The sequence below is a fragment of the Myotis myotis genome, unplaced genomic scaffold, assembly GCF_014108235.1.
Source record: "Myotis myotis isolate mMyoMyo1 unplaced genomic scaffold, mMyoMyo1.p scaffold_m19_p_5, whole genome shotgun sequence".
Classification (NCBI taxonomy): domain Eukaryota; kingdom Metazoa; phylum Chordata; class Mammalia; order Chiroptera; family Vespertilionidae; genus Myotis; species Myotis myotis.
The window spans coordinates 40,443,520-40,467,905 of record NW_023416357.1 but is presented as its reverse complement, the minus strand read 5'-3'; the positions used below and the strand labels follow the sequence as shown (position 1 = coordinate 40,467,905).

Sequence of the window (24,386 nt, the reverse complement as noted above, 5' to 3'; positions counted from 1 at the left end):
AAACTGCAACTATGCTCTTTACTAGCTTAACTTCTCTGTGGTTCAGTTTCTTCATGTGAAATATCAGACATAGAAATAGAATAGAAATAATAAATTCTACATTGGGATTAAATAGGACAGCATAACTAAATGATGTTCAAATCATTAGGTGAAATTAAAAACAGTTACTCCGATATATTTATCTATAGTAGACATTACTTATTTACACAATTCTTCTTTTTATATAGGTATTCTGAAGCAAAGAAAAGGGTATCGTCTTGGAAATAATAGAGATCTGTATTCAAATCCTAACTCTGCCACTTAGACGCTATATGGCATGGGCCATTCTTACAATAAAGTTTCTATACCAACCTTCTCTGTCTTTCAGAGAGCGGTAGGTCGGCAGAGATGGTTAACCTGAGTCTCAGGGAGATAGATACTCATTTGCAACTAAAGAAAAACTCCAGGCGATTACTTCACATTCTTATTTTACTTTAAAAACTCTTACAACGTGATTTATTCTCTGACACCTTCAAAATTACTCTCCACAAAGTAAAACTCTTGGAAATCTAACAACGTGAAGTGTTTGCTCTGGTGAGAAGGAACTGAAAGTTTTTCCTTCGAAGGCGGGAAACGTCAAGTGTGAAGTATAATTTCTAAAGAGCGAGAAGAAGGGCTTTCAAGACTTGCAGAGATAGTTTGGCGGAAAGAAACCCCCTTGTCACTGGAGATGGCAAACCCCTGGCCCTGGGTGGAGGCGGAAGAGTCCCGCACACTTGCCCGGGCAAGCGGCAAAATGCTCCCCGGCTTTCGGGAAGCCGCCATGGAAGGAAGGCCCGGCATCCTCAGCGGAGAGTTCTCTCTCGTCCGCCCCGCTAGCCCGACGGATTCGTCATAAACACGCTAGACAGAGAGAGAAGCGCGGCGGAGGGAACCGGCCACGCAATTATCCCACGAAGCCCATCCACTGCCTGACCGTCCCCAGGACAACAAGCCCGACCGACGCCAAACACTCACCAGTGGACTCACGATCGCGACTACAACCCCCAGGAGGCCACGCGGCTGTCGGAGCTGGTCTTTCCCAGAATGCAGTACAGCGGCGTCCCCATCCCTCCCCCTTCCTCCGCTCCGCCTCCTTCTCTCCCTGGCGTCACGCGGGAGGGCCGGAGGTAGGGTGCTGGAGGGACCCCAAGCCCACGACGTGCAGCGTCAGACGTTGGGAGGGGGCCGGGGCGGGGAGCCGGGGGAGAATGGGAGGACGAAGAGGAGGGAAGAGGGAGGGGAGGGTAAATAGTGGGCCAGGCAGGAAGATGGCGGCGGGAGCGGAGGTGTGAGTGGACTCGGGTGTATACCGCTGGATTTTCTCTTCCCTCTTCCTCCCCCTTTTCTTCTCCTTTTGAGATTGGCATCGACGGAGCCGAGTCCGGGTGGCGGCGCCGGTCGCAGCGCAGGGGTCACGGCGGCGGCGGCGGCTGACGGCTGGAAGGGCAGGCTTCCTTCGCCGCTCGTCCTCCTTCCCCGGTCCGCTCGGTGTCAGGCGCAGCGGCGGCGGCGCGCGGGGCGGACTTCGTCCTACCTCCAGCACCCCCCAGCGCGGGAGCGGGCGCTCTTCCCTTCGCCATCCTCCGACATTTCACCCCGGGGACTAGGCGCCGCCTCCGGCGCAGCTCACGGAGCAGGGGCCGGTCTCCTGCTCGCCTGTCGCGCCTCCATGTCGGATAACCAGAGCTGGAACTCGTCGGGCTCGGAGGAGGAACCGGAGACGGAGTTCGGGCCGCCTGTGGAGCGCTGCGGGGTCCTGAGCAAGGTGAGCCCCCTGCCCGGACTCACCTGCCGGAGGCGCGCCGCCGAGGGCATGGGGTGGGGCTGGGTGGGGGGCACGGACCGTCCCGGGGCGGCGGCTGCGGAAGGTGCTGGGGTGCGAGGCTGAGTTCTGCGGCAGGAATGCCCCGACGAGGGATGGAGCGGGATAAAGGGGAGCAGGGCACTGTCCTCCTTGTCTGCCCGGGGGGTTTGCCGCCAGAGATCGGATCCAGTTAGGGGGCAGGATGCGCACCATGACTTGGGACTCAGGGTGGCAGCTGTCCCGGGGGTAGGAATCCGGGTTGAGCAACAGCGGCGTCAGAACAGCTGGGTCTGGGAACAGTGCACATCGGATCTCGAAAGAGGTTGGTGCAGAGATGCCAAGCGGAGTAGGGTTGGGGGATTCTGGGAACGTGGCTGTTTACACAGAAGCCATCGCAGCTAGACTTGCTGCTGAAATGTGAGGGGGAAAACTATGCCAGCTTAGATGTAGGGAGAGATCTCAATGAGGAGGACGTTTGTACTTTTCCCCTCGCCATTTACCCCTGTTCAGAAAAGAGCTATTGAATCGATAGCGTGAAAGGCACAAAACATATTCATAGTAACTTGGAACATGTTGGAATGGAGACCGACTTTTAGTCCAGGAAGAAGAGCATTTTTTAAAAAAACATTCTTGCAGTCAGAGGGCCAGAGTAAGGAAACGACAGCTTACCTTTCCTGTATTTTTTAAGAGCTCTTTTTCAAAATGTTAGCAAAGCAAAAAGTCATTTTGTAGGCTCCTTTTAAGAGAGAAGGAGGGTGGGTAATCTTTTGATAGTATGGGGGGGCGGGGAGCGGGTGGTGTCGTTTGTTTTTCTTAAAGTTATGAGGAGATCCACATTGTGCTTTTTTACTTCCTTCTCCCTTCCTGTTAAACTTTTAGAAATGGCTGGAGCTAGTAGTTAACCTGGAGAAAGGAGGGCAGCTGGGGCGAGTCTCTCAACAAGCTGGTCATAAGATACTAGGTCATGTGCAACTATTAAGAAATCACCCTGCTTCCAGTATACGTACTTTGGCTAAGCATTTGGACAGCATTTGGAATTGTTTCATATTAGGTGTTTATAATGTCTAGAAGGCTAGTGAGAAAAGGCCTAAGAAAGGCATGAATATATCAGAACAAAGGCTTAACAAGTGTTAATTCTTATTTGCATAGCAGAAAAATCATGGTGTGTGTTGATATTGTGCTCATTATTGGAATTTCAGTGAAAGGTTTTCAGTAAAGTGAAGCTCTCTAGGGTTCCTCTAGATTAACTGTCTTGTAATTTAAGAACCTGTATTGAATTCATTTTGTAATAGGTATAAATTTTCAGATGGAATTATTATGAAGTGGGCTCTTTGCTTCTGAGTGATTCTGGTAGTTTCATCGCTTTTCTCATTAGATGAGAAGCAGACTTTCAAATTAGTATTGTGGTGGTGGTATTTGACAAAACAAGCTGTACTTCTGACCTATTGATCATTTTGGAGGGATTGGAGTGACTAGGGGAGTCACTAGTGCTCTGAGTATTCAGAGCAGTATAGTAGGCATACTATATGGAAATAGAGAAAAAGCGGAAGACTGTCTCTTTGATATTTAAATGTGTAGAAATGTAGTATTTGGCCACTTCTGTGGTAGGTAAATAACTTCAGTGTTTCTGCATACTTAGATCAACAGGAATATAGGTTTTGGTGTTATTCTTTTATTTCACCAACCATTCAGTTCTCCTTCCCTTGTATTCCCATAGCATTTTATTTGTAACTTGATTCTTTTTATTTTAAATGTAGATTTATTTTCTCTTTTGAAAATATAGCTTGGGAACAGAAATCTTTGATTCGTTTGTAGTGTCTAGCATATTTCCTTGACTCTCTACTTGTTAAACAGGAAAAAGTGAAGGTATCTTATGAGGGTAGAGAAAGGCAAAAATCTGCCTTCTAGGTATGATAGCAGTTTAATATTACTGACTAAAGGGTCCTGAGGCTTATGTACTTCATTGGGTGTTCTGTAAAGAAATGATATGAAATTGTGAACACAAAATTGCTAGGGCCCCTTCTGTCACTTTGGAAGAGGTAAGCTGCGCTGAAGGTTAAGCTTCGTTAGCTATGCCTGCCTAACTGCCTCCAATTCAGAAAGTGCCATGTGCTTGGCAATGTTCTAAGTCTCTTCTTACTTTGTCTTAACAATTCTGAAGTAGATTTTGACAGAGAAATAGATAAGTAACCTAACCATAGTCACACAGTTACTAGCCTTCTGAAGGGCAATAATTGAAAGTGAAGTGCATTAAGTAAGATTGCCAGTCTAAACAATTTGTGTTGTAGGCAGTGGGGAGTTGTTCATGTAAGTTTCGGAACTGAGCATTCAGTGAGATTAACATGTAAGATAAGTAAGCAAATATGCTTAATAAGTAAGTAAGATTATGTAAGTTATGAAATAAAAAGCAGAAGATACTAGAGATAAGGTTATTAAGCCTTCTCAGATATCTAGGAACCTGATAATTTAATTGGATTAATTGAAAATACAAAAGAGTAGCCAAATTTAAGGGTTTAATACGTAGGAAAGATGAATAGGAGTTGGTAATGGGCTATAAAGATTGAGAAGGAACCCTCAGGAATTGAGTATTCCTATGAATATAGTAGGGGTCGTCATGATTTTATTCAGCCATTCAAATAAACAAACTGAAGCTCAGAAAAGTTAACTTTTCAAAACTCCTCATATAACTAGTAAAGTAATTGAGTCTCTGATTGTGTATCCACTGCTCTGTCCTCACAATAAACAAACCCTCAGTCAGGTTTGAGTCTGAATGACTGCAGAAGTCAAGGATATAGTCTTTGACTGATAGTCCAGAAGTCAAGGAAATGGGAACTTAGGGAGAAAGTGTACCTTGAGAGAGAAGGTGAGTTGAGTTTTTTGTATGTAAGAATCATTATTTCAACTTTCAGTATAAGTGGTGGTAAGTCATAGGGAGTTAAAAAAAAAAATAAGGGACTGATGATTAGGGAGCCCGTAGGAAATAATGAGTTAAATTGCCAGCATGAATGACCGCTCAGGGAGGAGTTGTAATGATGGGGCTTAGAAGATTTAAGCCCCATCTCAAACATGCTGAGTTAGGGAATAGGAAAGTAAAGATTTCTCAATGGGTAAAGAGCCTGAGCCAATGCAGTATGTATATTTTTAACAATTTTGAATTTGTTTTTGGCAGACAGTTTTGGAATTGTCTATATTTAAAACCTCCAGAACATGAAAATAAGCAAAATCAAGAATTTCCATAGAGGTTATGTTTCCACCGTTGCAAGTTTATTGATTGTGCTCTTCAGTGTGCAGAAAAACTTTAGCAACACAGAAACCATTTATAGGTACTGGAAACAGATATTCCAAGCATGTTTTTGAAAAACCAGTTTTGTATTAGTATATTGCTTTTGGGTTTGAAAAATAGATCTTCAGAGAAACTTGGAAAATGAATTAACTGTTTGAAACACGAAATGTTGAGTTCTGTAGAGGAAAAAAAATGAAGTTGATATAGACTTAATAGAGTAATGATCTAGTATTTTACTTTGATGTAATTAAGAACACCATAAATTTTCCTATAGGAGTAACTTACAACAAAAGTAGTTTTGGCCATGATTAGCTTCATACTTCCGTTGATTTAAAAGATCTCATGTAGTACTAGGTGTAGGAGAATGAGAGACTATATAAACCAAACTTACGTTTCTATTAAATAATCTTAATTGTAGCAGGGACCAAAATAATTTAAGTGTCATGAGGTGGTGAGCAGGGGAGGATGAAAACACACAAAGAGCAAAGTATAATTTTAAAAAAATTTTATTAAGGTAACATCCTATCTAATAAAAGAGAAACATGGTAATTAGCCATACGTCCGCTACCTTCCCATTGGCTAATCAGGGTGATATGCAAATTAACTGCCAGCCAAGATGGCGGCCGGCAGCCAGGCAGCTGGAAGCAAACATGAGGCTTGCTTGCTTCAGTGACGGAGGAAACCAACATTCCCCGGCTGCCTTTCCAGCCTCTGAGCTTGCAGTTTGAAACATTGTTACAAATATAGAAGCTAAACAAAACCCCAGAAACCTGATTTCAGCCCGCCGGGATCTCAGAGCTGGGGTTGATACAATGTTTTGATTATAGAACCAAAACAAACCAGATACCTGCTTTCAGCAGCAGAGGCCTCAGAGCTGGAGCCAGAGCTAAAGCTGGCCCAGAATTAAAAAAAAGAAAAAGAAAAAAAGGTTGGGAGCTTCAGTCACCCGCCAGCCTGAAAACAGCCCTCAGCCCCTCACCCAGACTGGCCAGGCACCTCAGTGAGGACCCCAACCCTGAAGGGTGTGTGACTAGCTGCAAATAGCCATCATCCCCTCACCCAGGCTGGCCAGGCACCCCAGTGGGGACCCCCACCCTGATCCAGGACACCCTTCAGGGCAAACCAGCTGGTCCCCACCCGTGCACCAGGCCTCTATCCTATATAGTAAAAGGGTAATATGCCTCCCAGCACCGGGATCAGCGGAGCCACGAGGCCTCCCGGCACTGGGATCAGTGTGACGGGGCAGTGCCCAAACCCCCTGATTGCCCTGCGGCTCTGTGTGTGACAGGGTGCGGCACCACCCCCCCCCCCCCCCCCCCCCCGCACGGGCCCTGCTCTGTGTGTGACGGGGTAGAGCCATAACCTTCCCATCGGCCCTGCCCTGAGTGTGACAGTGGCGGCGCTCCAACCCCCTGATCCGCCCTGCTCTATGTATGACAGGGGGCAGTGCCCCAACTCCCCTATCGGCCCTACTCTGTGAGTGACAGGGGGGAGCTCCTCAACCCCCGATGGGCCCTTCTCTGTGCGTGACCGGGGGGGGGGGGGGGGGGGACTCCCCAACCCCCTGATCGACCCTGCTCTGTGCGTGACGGTATGGAGCCCCAACCCCCCTGATGGGCCCTGCTCTGTGAATGACAGGGGGCAGCGCCCCAACCCCCTGATTGGCCCTGTTCTGTGCGTGACAGGGAGTGGCGCCGCAACCTCCCCATCAACCCTGCCTTGAGTGTGACGGGGCAGTGCCCCAACCCCCCAATCGGCCCTACCCTGAGCGTGACTGAGGGTGGCAACGCAACCTCCCGATCCGCCCTGCTTTGTGCATGACAGGGGGCGGCGCCCCAACTCCCCAATCAACTCTGCTCTGAGCCCAACCAGGGGCTGCACCTAGGGATTGGGCTTGCCCTCTGCCACCTGGGAGCAGGCCTAAGCCAGCAGGTCGTTATCTCCTGAGGGGTCCCAGACTGCGAGAGGGCACAGGCCGGGCTGAGGGATGCCCCCCCCCCCCTCCGAGTGCACAAATTTTTGTGCACCCGGCCTCTAGTTTGTTAATAACATTATATAGATTTCAGGTATACAATTGAAACTTAATATTTTTATATTCCATTGCATGCTCACCACCAAAAAGTCTGATTTCCATCCGTTATCATATATTTGACCCTCTTTACCCATTTCACCCTTCCACCACTTCCCTTCCCCTCCCCTCTGGTAACCACCAGTCTGTTATCTGTATCTATGAGTTTGTTTTTGTTTTGTTTATTTGTTACTTTTTGTTTTACATTCCACATATGAGTGAAATCGTATTTTTTGTTCTTTTCCACACCATCTGATTATATTTCATCTTGTTGTCAGAATGACAGTATTTCATTTTTTTTGTCTGAGTAGTGTTGTGCGCGTACACACACACACACACACACACACACACACACCTTTATTCATTCATCAATGGACACTTAAGTTGTTTTCATATCATGGTATTGTAAATAATACCTCAGTGAACATAGGGGTACGTATATCTTTTCAAAAAAGTATTTTCATATTTGGATAAATACCCAGAAGAGGAATTGCTGGACCATGTGATAGTCTATTCTTAATTTTTTTAGGAACCTCCATACTGTTTTCCATAGGGACTGCACCAATTTATAATCTCAAACAGAGCAATAGGGTTCCCTTTTCTCCACATCCTCTATAACACTTGTTATTTTTTGTCTTTTTAAAAAAATATATTTTATTGATTTTTTACAGAGAGGAAGGGAGAGAGATAGTTAGAAACATCAATGAGAGAGAAACATCGATCAGCTGTCTCCTGCACACTCCCCACTGGGTATGTGCCCGCAACCAAGGTACATGCCCTTGACCGGAATCGAACCTGGGACTCTTGAGTCAGCAGGCCGACGCTCTACCCACTGAGCCAAACCAGTTAGAGCTATTTTTTGTCTTTTTGATAATAGCTGATCTAATGGGTATGAGGTAATATCTCATTGTGGTTTTGATTTGCATTGCCTTAGTAATTGGTGCAAGTTGAACATCTTTTCCTATGCCTATTGGCCATCTGTTTGTCATCTTGGAAAAATGTCTGTTCAGATCCTCTGTCCATTTTTTAATTGAATTGTAGTTGTTGTTGTTGAGTTATATGAGTTCTGTCCAAATTTTAGATATTAGCCCTTTATCGGAAGTATCATATGCAAATATCTTTACTACTTGGTTGGTTGCCTTTTTGTTTTGTTGGTTTCCTTTGCTGTGCAGAGGCAAAGCAGAATTTTATTTTTTAAGAGGGAGAGGGAGAGATACAAACATCAGTGAGAGAAACATCACTGCCTCCTGCACGCCCCCTACTGGGGATCAAGCCTGCAACCAGGCATGTGCCCAGCCCGGCAAGAGGCAAAGCAGAATTTTAAACTGAAATCTGCTTCTATTTTATTCCTCAAATGTTAGAAGAAAATATTATATTATATTGATCTATTTATTTTATAAAAAATTACTGAAAATCATTATACAATCTAGAAAATACCAACTTTCCACTTCTTATTTTTACAAATTATTATTACGTTAGAACTTTTCACATTTTGGTTTTAAAATCAGATTGATTGCTATTTTAGAAAGTTTGGATTTCTAAAATACTGATTTACTGTTTTTTGTTTTCCTCCCCCCACCCCTCTCCACCCCGCCTTTCTTCTATTCCCAGTGGACAAACTACATTCATGGATGGCAAGATCGTTGGGTAGTTATGAAAAATAATACTTTGAGTTACTACAAATCTGAAGATGAGACAGAGTATGGCTGCAGAGGATCCATCTGTCTTAGCAAGGCTGTCATCACGGTAAGTTTCTGTTGTCTTTCATTAAACAGATACTTACTGAGCATCAACTATACACCAGGAACTATTCTACCTACCTAGTATACATCTGTGAACAAAATAGGTAAAGATTCTTGCCCTTGTGGAGTATATAATCTAATACTTTTTTTTCCATAAAGCTATTTTAGAATTTTTATTGTTACATGCTATTATTTTATATAGACATGTAATAATTAGTTGGTATAGCAAGCCCTTAAGTAAGGCCTTCAGAAAAGAAAAAAAAAGGATGTTAGAAGGATTCATGTCCATTGAGATTGGTAGGTTATTAAAAATAGTAAAGTGTGCAGGGCCAGCTCAGCCAAGGGTTCCGTGAGCCTGACGGGGGTGGTGAAGGATGTAGAAAAGACAGAATAAGCTGGGTCTAGGTGGATCTTCCTGTGCCTGGCTGAGGCCACATAGAGAGATCCAGACGGCAACCTGAGCCTTTATTTTATAGCCAGAGGTAAACAAGGTAGTGGTCACCATAGTTACAGTGTTCTTGTGAGTTTCACTGTTTTGGTAGCACTTGCTGCATCTCCCTCAGCCCATTAGCTACCCAGATAAGATCTAGGGAGTAACACAAGGTCAAGCCTAACTATGCTAAGAGGGCTGTGCCCTCTAAGCTGGGACTTGTTTGTGGCTTTGCCAACAGGTCAGTCTGAGGCTTAACCCTATAGCCGCCTCCCTACTGTAAAGCAGGAAAATAAAAAAAATACATATCTTTCCATGGCCAAGTTGCTCAATGATTGGAGTGTCCACCTCTGCACTGAAGGGTCTTGGGTTCAATTCTCGGTCAAGGGCATGTACCTGGTTTGTGGGTTTGATCCCTGACCCTGATTGGGGCATATGTGATGCCTCTCTCACATCGATGTTTCTCTCTGTCTTCCCCTCCCTACCTCCTGTCCACTCTCTAAAGGGTAATGAAAAAAATATCCTTGGGTGAGAATTAACCAAAAAAAACAAACGTATGTCGGCATTTTAAAATTTTAACAAAATATATAAATCTATGCTTACCAAATTTTTTATGTATAGCTAACACCATGTCTTTGAGTGTGGAGTTAAGTTGATCTTGTGTAAACTATATTCATAATGCATGCTTTGTAATTTCCAGTTTTGATATCTCTAAAATAGAATAAAAGCTTAAAGGTACTTTTAAAAAAAAACTCTAAATATAGGTTCTTTCTGACTTTTAATGATTTTCTAATATTTTACAGATGTCTTACCTTTATCTAATTCAATACCTTTTAAAGGACTGACTCACCTTTACTGAATAATTACTTGGTTTACATTTAACTTAGTTTACGTAGGAACAAACCTCTTTTTGTACTTGTATTTCATACACTTACATAATGTTTACTTAAATTATGTAAGAAGTATAACAAGTAAACTGGCATAATCAGGTTTGGGAACAACCAACTGACCGGTTAAGCATATATCTCAACTAGTGGGATCAGAAGTGCCTGGATATACTAAAAATAGCATACTAATAGAGAGTGGTCAGCATTCCTTGAATGCAGGTCAGTGAAGGTAGTGTTTGTAGTTAAATTCTGAAAATGGGTATGTTAAAACTTAATCTAGATTTTACTAATACATTCAAAGAGAATTCACATTATAATAGACTTTATATTGCTTATAAAAGTAGAAAGCACTTTGGATCTGTTTTGATATCTAAATCTGACATATGTTTATTTTACACATTTAAGAAAAATCTTATAGTATTTTTCCTTTATTTTTCATACATTCTGCTCCTTTTGGATATTCCAAGTTTGAAAACAAAAGCTTAGTTGAGTATTGAGATAGAAAAGCTATAGAGGAATTGTTTGGAAGTGTTAAGAGTTGAACTACTACTCTCCATTCTTAGGGACAGTTTTAAAAGAACTATTTTGAGCACATTCAGTGTGGCTCAGTGTTTGAGCGTCGACCTAAGAACCAGGAGTTTATGGTTCGTTTCCTGGTCCGGGCACATGCCCAGGTTGCAGGCTCCATCCCCAGTGTGGGGCATGCAGGAGGCAGCCGATCAGTGATTGTCTCATTATTGATGTTTCTATCTCCTTCTCTTTCTCCCTTCCTCTCTGAAATCAATAAAAAAATTTTTTTTTTAAAAAGAAATATTTTAAATGTAAAGGCTCAGTATTTATTTTGACTGGTATTTGGTACATTATAGTGTATTTTTAAATTGTATCTAGTTTATTATTTGGGGATTTTATTTCTCTTAAGGTAGAACATTATCCATTCTAGAAGACAGAATAGTGCGTAGAAATGTACTTTCTTGAAGTGTTTTTCTAGGTTCCTTGCCTCCTTTTTGCATATTGCCACATGTTTGTTAGTTACATATTTGACTCTTTGAAAATAATATGTTGATGGTTAATGTGTAAATAGGAAGGAATGAAATTTTATCTTTATTGTTTACTAAGTATTAGTATTTCTAGAGTACCATGCTAATTTATGTAGATTTAAATATAGTTATCCTATCTTAAATTATGGACAATGATAATAGTGCATGGCTTATTCGGGGCAAAGGAAAATTTTTAATGAACATGTACATTGCGTCTGCTCAGGAAAAACTTTTTTTTGTAGATTTTTGTTGTTGTTATACTTATATTTGCATGCAGAACTTTGGTGGTTGTTTTTTCTTTTCTTTAATTTTTATAAACATTTATTTGAGCCAAACTGACAGTACATACCCAGGAAGCAAGGTCTCAAATACTCCCTGAGAATAACAGTTTTGCAACTTCTTTTATGCATTTGAAATTAAGGAGGGAAAGTAAGGAAGATTACATGGAGGTGGGAGAAAGCAAGGCAGGAATTGGATTAACTGATAGTTAATAAGATTGTGTGCTCTCTTCAGGGTAGTTATTTCAAAGGGTGTTAACCTAGAGTACAGAAACAATGGACAGGGCTTACTTAAAGCAAAGATAAACTTTTAGTAAAGAAGTTATATGTCTGGGGCATGCCTACCACCATGACCTACCTAGTTATAAATTTATCATCAGATCACCCTGTGAGGTTACTTTTTCTTTTTTTTTCAGTTTCCCCTTAGTCATACATTAATCTGAAGGATGCATTGATGACCAATATTTTGGTCAGATAGAGTGGTCTCACAGTGCTAGGAAAGGCTTATTCCTAGAAAGTCTCAGTATCGATGGCATCTTGTTCATTGGGGATGAGGCAGTACCGTAACCATGGGAGTCAGATTTTTCCCCAAAATGGCAGGCATCAGGTTGTTACCAGTATTAGGGTTCTTGGGTTTCCCAAGATAGAGACATCAAGAGGAAACCTTAAAGAAGTTTCCAGACAGATTTTTATTAAGTGTATGCTCAAGCACAGGGAGGCAGCACAGGGGAAAGGAAGGTTCTCTGAACTGGCTCAAGGGTCTGGCTCTGCTTGGCTGCTTTTATAAGTTGGGGACAAAGTGGGTTTGTGCAAAAAGGTGGGCTTGTAGAATTTTCCATGTGGGGTTGGAGAAGCAAGCAGTTAGAAGGGAGGTAAAATTCTGCTTTCGTAGGAGTGGGAGAGCCAGAAAGTGGAGGGTTGGTGACATTCTTATTGGTGTTTCTTGTGGCTAACTGGGGTCCTTGGGATCACATAAGGGGCAGCAGGGTGATGTCAGTGCTGCATTTTTCTTATCTGGCGTTCTTGGGATCCTGAGCCCAAGTACCCATGCTGTCTCAAGATTTTAATGGCCTTCATTGAGTAAAAACTACACTCTGATCATTTCTGTCCTGTGCAATATCATGGTCAAGTTTCTGTCACTTTTTTAATATTTAGCATCTAGTATAACATTTACATAAGTCATGAAAAGAGTATTAACAATTATCTTATACATGTTCAGTAATCATAAATAGTTTGACTATGTAAAGAAACTCAGAATAAATATATTATTGTGACTAATATCATTAGCAATCAGGTAAAGACAATAAAACAAAATGTTTGCTGAGTTCAGTATCAATCTGTATATATGCAGGCCTTATTGATGTCTTGGGATAGTTGTCTACCTCTGGTATTGGCAGCTTCTTTTCCTCAAAGAGTCTTTGATGTCTGTAGACAGGAGTAAGATGTCCATTCGCAGTTAGGTGCTGGCCAGGCTTTTCCATTGATTTTTAGAGAGAGCAGGAGGGAAGGGGAGAGAGAAAAAGAGAAACATCAGTGTAAGAGGACACATTGATTGGTTGCCTCCTGAATGTGCCCAAACCAGGTCTGGGGATTGAACCTTCAATGGGCAGGCTAATGTTCTAACTGCTGAGCCACACAGCCAGGGCCTGCCTTCTTAACTCTCATCTCTAGGGGACTCCCTCTCACTGTGTCACCTTCAATCAGGTTATATACCTATTTCAGGATCTTATCTGGCTTGCTCTTTCCTGCCCTAGATCTTTTTTAAAAAAATAGATGTTTTTATTGATTCCAGAGAAGGAGAGATAGAAGCATCATTGATGAACCCTAGCCAGTTTGCTCAGTGGATAGAGCATCAGCCTGCAGACCAAAGGGTCCCAGGTTTGATTCCAGTCAAGGCACATACCTTGGTTGCAGGCTCCTTCCCAACCTGGGCCTTGGTCAGGGCTCATGCAGGAGACAACCAACTGATGTGTTTCTCTCACATCGATGTTTCTGTCTTTCCCTCTCTCTTCCACTCACTAAAAACCAATGGAAAAATACCCTTGGGTGAGGATTATCAAGAAAAAAACAAAGAAAAAGAAAGAAAAGAAAAGAGAAAAGAAAAAGATACACCATTGATGAGAGAGAATCATTGATCAGCTGCCTCCTACATGCCCCCTTGACCTCCCCACTCAGTTCAACCACTGAGCCACACCGGCTGGGCCCCTAGATCTTTACATGCACTCCTCCCCTCCCCCCAGTTATTGCTTAGAGAGAGGAAGGGAGAGAGAGAAACATTGATTGGTTGCCTAACCCAGTGGTCGGCAAACTCATTAGTCAACAGAGCCTAATATCAACAGTACAACGATTGAAATTTCTTTTGAGAGCCAAATTTTTTTAACTTAAGCTATATGGGTAGGTACATTGTTATTAACTTAATTAGGCTACTCCTAAGGCTTAGGAAGAGCCACACTCAAGGGGCCAAAGAGCCGCATGTGGCTCGAGAGCCTCAGTTTGCCTACCACCTATGTGCCCCAATTGGGAATTGAACCCGCAACCCAAGGTATTTGCCCTGATAGGGAATTGAACCAGCAACCTTTTGGTGTACAGGAGGATGCTCAACCAACTGAGCCACTCCAACCAGGTTACATGCTGAATGTTTTCCTTCTTTGTTCATTTTTTTTTTTTTAAATATCCTTGGGGAGGATTTTTTTTCTTTTCTTTTTTTACAGAGAGAGGTAGAGAGTTAGAAACATGGATGAGGGAGAAACATGGATCAGCTGCTTCCTGCACACCTGCTACTGGGGATGTGCTTGCAACCAAGGTACATGCCCTTGACCGGGATGGAACCTGGGACCTTTCAGTCTGCAAGCTGATGCTCTAACCACTGAGCAAAACCTGTTAGGGCCTTCTTTGTTCATTTCATTTCATTCTTCTCTTGGCTGAAGTATTATTTCTTGGAAGCCTTCCCCTAACTAGGTTACTTCCTTTTATTATAGGCTTTCTCAATATGGTGTACCTTTCTTAACTATGGCTTGTTATATTTGAAGTTTTACATTTTGTGTGTGATTATTTGGTCAATGTGATCTCTGCAAAGGATCATAGCAGTTCATCCTCACCATTATATTCTCGGTGCCTTGAGTAGTGCTTGGTAAATAATAGGTGTGCATAAATATGTCATTGGTTGGTTATTTACATAGATAGATAGGTAAAAATGAATGGTTTAGATCATGATTGTTCAGTAGAAGTATAATGTGAGTCACAAATGCTGAGATGGAAGTAGGAAAACAGAATCAGACAGCCTTAGGACGTTATTGCAGATAATTCAGGTGAAAGGTGATAGTGGCTTGGACCAGAGTAGTAACGGTAGAGATTATGAGAAATGATTGGATTCCAGACTCATTTTGAAGGTAGAGCTGACAAGATTTGCAGATTTGCTGGTGGATTCCTTATAGGGTGTGAAAGATGAGGAGTCATAGGATTTCAGGTCTAAGCAGTTGGTAGTTACCATTTCCGAAAGTTCAGAAACCTGCAAGAGAAGTTTGGGGAGGGAGGCATATCAGATCAGTTTTAGATATATTCAGATGCGTCATAGGCATTTAAGAGAAAATAATAGAGAAGGCAACTGAGTGAAAGTCTAGAGATCAGGGAAGAGGGCCTTATGAATTTTCAACTATTTATGGTGCCTAGCCCACCCAGTCTTTTCTATGATTGACAAAATGGTGATTTTTCAACTCTACAAACTACTTCCATAAGTATCAGTCAGCACTTTTGTCCTTTAACAAAAGTATTACATGTGATTTATAGAAAAATATATAGGCAAACAAATTAAGGCAATTAGTCCTAATCATACAATTTAAAGGTAGTTATTATTAATCTTTCTTTCATACACTAACTGTATTAAAATTGCTGTATAATCCACGGAGAAGGTATTCTCTTCAGCTTTTTTTTTTTTTTTGTGGTTATTAGACCTTATTATTATTGAAATGAACTTCTGTGAACTTATCTGAGATATATACCATTTTGATCAGGCTATGGGGTAAACATAAAAAATCAGGAAAACGCAAATTTTAAGAAATAATCTAAAGAATTTTAGAGAATATGCTAGGATAGATTTTGGTAGTACCACAGTTCTGGTTGAGTGGGATGTAGTATCATGGAAGTACAACTGAATAGAAAATTTAATTATACTGTATTTTTTCTAAAGAAGAACTATTGCTGTAGCCTATATACACTTTCAATCTGCCCTGTTTTCAGCCCCATTTGGGGGCAGGTGCAGTGAAGTGGGATGAGCAGGAGCGGCGCAGCACCCAGCCCGGGCTCAGAATTCTACCCTGCACCGCTTTGCACACTACTTCGTGCTGTGCGGGCTCAACTCAGACAGCAGGCTGGAGCCCAATGAGCTGGCGGGTAAGGCCAGACTGCAGCAGTGTGGAGGTCCACTGATCCCCGCAGGCCAGGCCAAGGGACCCACCAGTGCATGAATCCGCGCACCAGGCCTCTAGTAGTCATATGAGGCCAGCACATAGTGATTCAGGAAATGTTTAATGTGTATACTTTAGCCAGTCAGAACTGTGGTTTATTGTCTTAATCTTAAAAGAAATAGTTTCATAGGCTAAAGAACATTGTGGAGTTCTATAATTTTTGCTAAATAAATTGATAAAGATAAAAGATTGATGCTATTAAGGGGGAAGAGAATAAACAATAAACCCTGGAAATGCGAAGTGTAAATTTTCTTCAGCAAATCAGTTTTCTGTTACATTGATGAATCTCTGTACTCTATCCAGTAGACAATGATGTGATTCTGTAATATTGTAATTCACTTATTGGGCAAAAAATTAAGATACTAATTTTATACATTCTTATGAATAATGTAAAACACTAAACCAAATAGTTGACATTTTCACTGTGTTTACATTTTGATTCAAAAGCAGGCAATTTCCACTATCTAACATAAGTCTGATGTATTACTCATTTTATCTTTGCTTTTCATTGAAAGCTCTCCTGACTGTTACTATCAAAGACATACAAAAGCCTAGAAGTTAATTTGAGATACTTAGGAGAAAATGTTAACTATTTTGTGATAGAATGTAAAAATATCTTGTTTATAAAATTTAATGAAATCAAACTCTTCGTGATGAGAATTTACTTTTGAATAATGGAGGCAGAAAAAATGTAATGTCTTTCCTAAGACTTATTTTGGACCTTTTTCTTAAATAAAAAAAATAACTTTTTTATTGATTTCACAGAGAGAGATAGAAGCATCAATGATTGGTCAGCTATCTTCTCCACACCCCCTACTAGGGATTGAACCCGAAACCTGGCATGTGCCCTGACCGGGAATTGAACTATGACCTCCTGGTTCATGGGTTGACATTCAGCCACTGAGCCACCCCAGCTGGTCTATTTTGAACCTTTTTTAATTGTGCCTTCAGTAATGTTTCCATTAGTTTAGCTAACTAAACGCATTTGATGAAAAACACTTTTTTGAAATATATTTATAGCTTGTGTCACCTCATTTGTAGGAATGGTGAATGAAATTTAGTGTTTGGTAACTTTACCCTTGTTTTTACTCTTCATCTGAGGACTCTTCAAAAAAGTTATTTGAGCCCTGGCTCGATTGCTTAGTGGTTAGAGTATCAACCCGTGAACTGAAGGGTCTCAGGTTCTATATAAGGGTATGTACCTCAGTTGCAGGTTCTATTCCTGGCCCCATTTGGGCGCATACAGGGGCAACCAATCAATGTGTCACTTGCGATGTTTTTCTCTCTCTCTCCCTCCTCCCTTCCACTCTGTCTGAAAATCAATGGAAAAAATATCCTCAGGTGAGGAGTAAAAAAAAAAAGAAACAACGAAAAAGTTACTTGAGTAGAAAAACAAAAGAATAACAAGAGTGTCCCACCAGCCAGAATGGGTTATGTTTATTGCTGTAGAGTATGATACTTCTAAGAATATAATTAGTTTTGCTTTTCACTTTCTACTTTTTTCTCTACAGCCCCATGATTTTGATGAATGTCGATTTGATATTAGTGTAAATGATAGCGTTTGGTATCTTCGTGCTCAGGATCCAGATCACAGACAACAGTGGATAGATGCCATCGAACAGCACAAGGTAGGGTCTCCAGTGTTTACTTGTCCATCTTGAGATATATTGTGTGTTACTGAAAAGTTGTACATTGTTTGGGTGGTAAAATTAAAGCAGTACAGAATTAAATTTGTGAAATACTTTTATTTCTAAGGGACTTTTCTATGATAAATATTTTTAATTGTTAACTAAAATAAAATATGCCCTTTTTAGTAAACCAAATCTTGATTTTCCAATTTAGGATTTGCTTCATAATAAATGCCATTTACATGATCTGGATAAAAGAATTTTTGAAATAACATTGGATTGTAAAACCCTAATATTTAAAAACTTCAATGTTAGGCTCATCATAACCATTTTGGATAAATTCTTAGTGTAAACATTTGCAAATCATTTTTTTTGTAAGTATGGAAATATCTCATAATAAACCTTTAGGATAATATATATATATATATATATATATATATATATATATATATATGCCACATTCTTGTAATTTAAAGCTAGTCTTTGACTTCTGCTATGATATTAATAAATCTGCGTTATTAGTTAATTCAGTATACCATGGTAAACCAAGGAATAAGGAAAGTTATAAATTTACCATGCCACTCCTGAGTGACTTCAAGGGAACTTTGCACATGTTCACATACTTGCCTATACTTGTTCATTTGGGTTTTACAGAGTTGTAGTTGAAACGCCTTTTTTGGTTGAGAGGTGCAAAATATGTACACACACAAAGCAAGAAAAACCAGTCTGACCTTGGATACCACAGGCACATTCTTCTTGATATTGATCATGCATTAGCTTTTATTGTCTGATTATTGATTCTGAATTTTTCCCAGCCTAAAGAAAACTGGTGGTGATGTCCATCTTTTAATCTCTGTTTTAGCTTTAGTATTATATTGGTTTTTGAAATTTTGTGGTCCTGGCTGGTGTGACTCAGATGGTTGAAGCGTCATCCTATGCACCAAAGGGTTACAGGTTCGATTCCCGGTCAGGGCACATACCCAGGTTGCAGGTTCAATCCCCAGTCAGAGTGAGTACGGGAGACAACTCTCTCACATCAATGTTCCTTTTTCTAAAATAAAAATAATATAAAATAAATAAAAATTTTGTGAATCTTAATTATCTTAGTATTAATTTAGAAAAGAGTCTAAAAATGGGAAAATGGGAACAGCTTTCTGTTATTTAAAAAAGAGATGAAAAATAAAAAATATAATAATAATAAAGAGAGATGAGAATTACAGATTCTCACTGCGTTGGAGCCAGGCCTACCTGGAATCAGACACTGCAGCCTCTGCCAAGTATAACATATGTGGCCCTTGGTATGATAATTCATCTCTTAGTGTGTATAAGGAATACATGGGATAATATATATAAAGTTATTTACCACAGTGGCTGATATATCTTCCCATTCATGACATAGTGGAAAAAAGAATGGGCTCTGGAGCTACAACTAAATTCACTAAATTATACCATGGTGTTTCTGGATGAAGAGGTCTGCATTCAGTGAGAGTTGCTAAATGTGCACATAAGGAGAATGGCCTAGTTTGTGAATTTAATCAGGGCCAGCCCTCTTAATGATTAAAGATGTTATTAAGTAGAACTAATTTTTATTTTTTTAACTGGGATGATTTCTAAAGGCTTAGTTGATTTAGATTACAGGGCTATTTTTTTTCTTTTTAATTAAGCACATTTTATTTTGCTTGCTTTTCCTAGCATACTTCCAGTTTGTATTTTCTTTTTTAATGAAGACGTATACATGAAGCATATATTTCTTCCATATTATTGATTTCTTTGAACAACAGATAGATATAATCTTTGGGTCTCTTTCAGAGCACTGTGACTTAAGCTGAGGTAACAGATTTTTGGTGAATTTAAGTTCTTAGAAAAGAGAGTCAGCAGCAAGTTCCAGATACATTGTAAACGTTTTCTTTCAGATTTCTAAAGATAGTTTATTCATAGACAAGAAAGAAGGAATAATAATTGTTATTCTTAATACTTAATTATTTAATTTTAATGTAAAATATATGACATATGCCAACTAAGCAACATATCAAATGTAAATTGCATGTGAATTATAAAAGTAAATTGAGTTATTAAACTAACATGGAGGGAGAAAATTCAAATGCTATCACCAAATATAATCAGCAATTTATTTTTTATTTTATTTTTTTTAGGAATGAGGTAGTGAGATGTTTTCTAATTCATTCTTCAATCTCACTAAAGAACATTGAATGTGGAATCTACATTTATTAATTTTACTATTTAAGCATGAATTGCTGTATTGCTATTCAAAATTAATATCAAATTGTTAAGGCATGATGGTGATGATGATGATGATGATGGTGATGATGATGATAGGAGCTCTACTGTTTATTGAGGATCAGGAAGTACTAGTTATTGTTTGTACTTCATGTGCTTTATTTTCTTCCTACTGTCCTGAGACATGAGGGAAGTATTGTTCTACAGAAGAGAAAACTGAGGTTTAGATTAAAATTAAGTAACTTGTCTGAGACTATACTACCTTCTAGTTTCTTAGGATTCAGTTTTATGTTGGTTCGCTTTCTATGTTTAAAAATAATTTCCATAAGTTTACCTTGTGCAGGTTATAGTATATCATCTGATTTCTACCATATATATGCAAGACACATATGAACTCATCTTTCTGCCCATGGATTGTCAAAAAGAGCTTTCCATTGTATTAATTGGTGTTTGAATACTGGATTCTGAGGTCTGACAAATATGGGATTGAATTCTGGCAGTATTATGTAATAGCTTTGTGACACTGGTAAGTTACTTAAAGAAGGAAAGATGACAGTGCGCGCCCCCCCCCCCAAAAAAAACAACAACAACAACAACAAACAAACAAGCAAGCAAAATAACCCCGTTATGATAACCCAAGAGTGTTGTACTTTAAAGTTGACCTGGATTTTCATCATTCCAACTCATTCAATTCATAGTTACTTTCTCATGGTCCCATATGTCCTTATGATGGTTGGACAGGACACTTGGAATAGCAGGTTTGTCTTTTTCTCTTTTAATGTCATCAGATGGGCTTTCGTTGTCTTTTTTTTTGCTGTTGCCTGACAGGTTTGAGTAATTTGTAATATTTGGAAGAAGTTCAAGGTTTCTGTTCTTTTCCTTCCAGGAGGCCCTTACGCTCATTATAATAACTTCTGTGTACTAGTCCACTTTTCCCTCTCTCTCTCTCTCTCTCCCTCTCTCTCTCTCTCTCTCTCTCTCTCTCTCTCTCTCTCTCTCACACACACACACACACACACACACACACACACACACACTAGCAGTTCTATCTTACAGGACCTTTTTAACAATAATGTAGTGGTGATGATAATGATAGCTAACATTTTTGAGAATTAACGTATGCCAGATATGGTAATAAACTATATACATTATCTCATTTTAGTCTCGAAAACTTATGAGTTTAACATTATTATCCTATTTTTACAGATTAGGAAATTGAGACATAGGTTAAGTAACTTGTCCAAAATCAAACTGCTAATTAGTGAAGGAGCCAACATTCAGACCCAGGTCTATCTGACCTAAGAACCAGAGCTTTTGGCCAGCAAGCACTTCTGTCATCCTATAAGTATGTATGTATTTGAAATGTATTTTGTTGGCTTAAATCATGGGCTTTTTAAATTTCAATATTCTCATTTTAATATGTTCTTCATATCTCTTGTGTTTATTTTAAACCATAAGCTTCTTAAAGTTTCAGTTATACAACTTCTTTGTAGTAATCAGCAAAGCATTGAGCACATAAAATTTCTGTTGAAATAATTTTGCAGTATTTTAAAACATGGGGGGGAAATATGTGATTTTTGAAGTGGGTTTCTTTTTCTTTTCATCTTTATAGTTGGTATTAGAATAATTACTGACAAAATTACAATGTAGAGTTCTATATTTTCTGTGTAGCTCTGTTGTTTTGTCCTTGGTATTCATTTCAGAGTAATTTGCTCACTATAAGAAAAGTTTTAAAAGATGATTCTATTATATAACTTTTCTCAGTATATTAGAAATTGCACAATTCATTGTGACATTAGACTGGCCCCTGTGGAAGAAAGATATTCCTGAGGTCATTCTTAAATTTGAAAGATCTATTTCAGTTTAAAATATAGAAAGGGACACAGTATACCAGACCAGTAATTTTATTTTGAAATAGTATGCTGGTTTTATTGTGTGGAGTCCATTCATATTCTACATTTCTCCTTGGATTTAAGGCAACACTAAATAAATGATTTTTAAGACGTGGGATTTTTTTTGTTTTTAAATCTCTTGGTCATCACCCATGTTGTCTTGAGGTCAATGAAATGGTGTTTGTGAAAATTATTTAAAAAGAAAAAGCTGTATGAATGTAAAGTTAAGATGGTTGTTTCTTTGATCCAGTTAATACTTTTCTAATAAAAATGTGTCTCTGAATTATCAAAGAACCTCTGTATTTTCTGCATAATTAGTTTGTCAAGGAAATATCATAAATCATCTATTGATACTATTTACTTTTTTATATACATTTTTATTGATTTCAGAGAGGAAGGAAGAGGGAGAGACAGAAACGTGTTAAGGATGAGAGAGTATCATTGATTGGCTGCCTCCTGCATGCCCTCTACTGGGGATCAAGCCTGCAAACCCGAGCATGTGCCCTTGACCGGAATTGAACCTGGGACCTTCCAGTCCGCAGTCCAATGCTCTATCCACTGAGCAAACCAGCTAGGGCTATTGATACTATTTAAAAGAGTTATAGGATTATGCCTAGAATGTTTTACAATTATAATACATGTGATTTTGACTAAACACAGTTTTTCTTACCATGAAAGAAATGTACTTCTGTTGCTGGCGGATGAAACTCCCCTGTTGTTTGGGGGAGCAAGGATCTTGGGGCACTGCTGAAAGAAGCATTTTCAGAAGCCCCCACAGCGTGGGTGGAATGTGGAAAAAGGCTTTATTGGCATGGAGTTAAATTTCTCAGGTTCCAAAGTCCCCTGTCCCTTAAGCCAGCCCTGGGAGAGGTGCATCTGGGAGCTCAGTAAAGTCAGAAACAAGGCTAGTGTCCAGAGTTTCCGTTCCATGTTGCAGCCGGGTGTGGATAAGCATTTGGGCCTGATTAAAGTCCATTAATCCATATGTGGAGCCCAACTCCTGGCACAAGGGAGCACAGCCCCCCTGCAGAGGGCCAGCATGTGAAAGAGCTCACTTCTTCATTGAGAAGTTTAAATATTCAGGTTTTGTTTTGTTTTGTTCCAAGTAAAAGAGATTTAGTATCATTTCAGCATTTGGACATTATTTAGGTGCTAAAGTTAGTTGAAGACATTTGAATATGAGATATTTGATATTAAGTAATTATGTATTTTTAGGTGTGATAGTGGTATTGGGGTTATTTTAAAATAGTTTCATCATTCATTTTTTTAAATTTATCATCGTTGAAAGTATTACACATGTCCTCTTTTTCCCCCCCTTGACCCCTTCTAGCCTGCTCCCAACCCAGGCCTTCACCACACTATTGTCTGTGTCCATGGGTTATTCATATATACATATAAGTTCTTTGGTTAATCTCTTCCCACCCTCCCCCATCCCCTCTCAGATTCATCAGCCTGCTCCATGTTTCTATGTCTCTGGATCTATTTTGTAATTATTCAGGTTTTGTGCACTTGCAGTGGCCATGGCCATCCTGGCCAGTTACCTGTTTCCAGGTGTGATTAATGGGCAATTAGCCTTCCATGTCACTCAGATCTTACTGGGCATGCCTCCAAACTGCCTTTGTCTAGTACCTTCCTCCATCAATCAGCAGGGAATAGACTTGGAGAATGTTAAATGCAGCTTGTTCCCAAAGCTGTATCAATGATGTGCCTATATATAGTCCTTCCTTTTACTTCTTTGCTGTTAAATAATTACCAGGTTATTACAACAGTATCACTTCCACCACCACCCTCAGAAAAAAAAAAGAAAAAAAACTAGCAGAAAGGCTCTCCTGACACTATCAAATTTAGGAATCATGTTGAAAAAGTTAAGTTTTTTGGTTCTAACAGAGTTTGTGGTAATCATGACATTTCTTTGTGTCCATAAGAGAGCAACTTTATTAGATTCTGAAATTTTGGTGGTCATGGGCCACACACTCTCCTCTCACATTTTGGAAATTACCCATACATGATGAGTCATAGGAAAGTGCACAATTAGGGAGAAAGAATCCAAATGGTAATTCTTACAGATGCTGATTTTATGTAGTGGGAAGTTGTTTTGTAATTTAACATTTGTGGATTTGTTCTTATCCTTTGTGAAGGCCCACTAATTCATATGTGAAGCTCCATTGACTACTTTCAGAAGAAAGGTTTATTCTCAACCTGAGAAGTTAAAGGATTTCTGTCTGAGGAAATAATGTAGAAAACAATTTTCGAAAATAACTTGTACATTTTACTTGAAATGGGTGTGAAAAAAGCTTCTTACCTAAAGATTCTTACTGTTTGAGACTTCTAAATGTACCTAGTACTCATTGTAAAGATCTTTTAAAAATTGTGTTGCTATTTGCCATAATGAAATCTCCACGTGCGCCCCACCCCCACCCCCCCTGCGCTTGCTGCCTTGGGGTCAGCTTGATTTTGGTGCTTTTCCTCTAATTTTGTTTTACTTAACATCTTCATTTCTTTTTTGTTAAATTGGACATAACCTTACTAGAAAACTGTTTTAAAATAGCTAGGTGGCAAAATATACCTGTTACTTCTTAGCATTTTAAATATCAAGGTCATGTAAAGCCATTATC

At 39.8% G+C, this 24,386-nt stretch overlaps 2 protein-coding genes across 7 annotated transcripts in view; one reads left to right on the top strand and one right to left on the bottom strand.

The window, feature by feature from the left end:
- POLK (DNA polymerase kappa) overlaps nt 1–1,276 on the bottom strand; it is a 63,361-nt gene extending 62,085 nt beyond the window's left edge. For both annotated transcript variants that reach the window (XM_036309466.1, XM_036309467.1), the window contains exon 1: nt 997–1,276. The gene's annotated coding sequence lies outside the window, so the exon portion shown is untranslated. The remainder of the gene's footprint in view (nt 1–996) is intronic.
- Nucleotides 1,277–1,289: 13 nt separating this feature from the next.
- The window catches only part of CERT1 (ceramide transporter 1), a 102,737-nt gene continuing 79,640 nt past the window's right edge, over nt 1,290–24,386 (top strand). For 4 of the 5 annotated variants that reach the window (XM_036309472.1, XM_036309474.1, XM_036309475.1 and 1 more), the window contains exons 1-3: nt 1,547–1,786; nt 8,788–8,922; nt 17,525–17,641. In XM_036309472.1, the coding sequence (XP_036165365.1) occupies nt 1,691–1,786; nt 8,788–8,922; nt 17,525–17,641 (348 nt within the window). In that variant the 5' untranslated portion in view covers nt 1,547–1,690. Of the gene's footprint in view, nt 1,787–8,787; nt 8,923–17,524; nt 17,642–24,386 lie in introns of all 5 variants that reach the window. The other variant, XM_036309476.1, reaches the window with a different exon arrangement.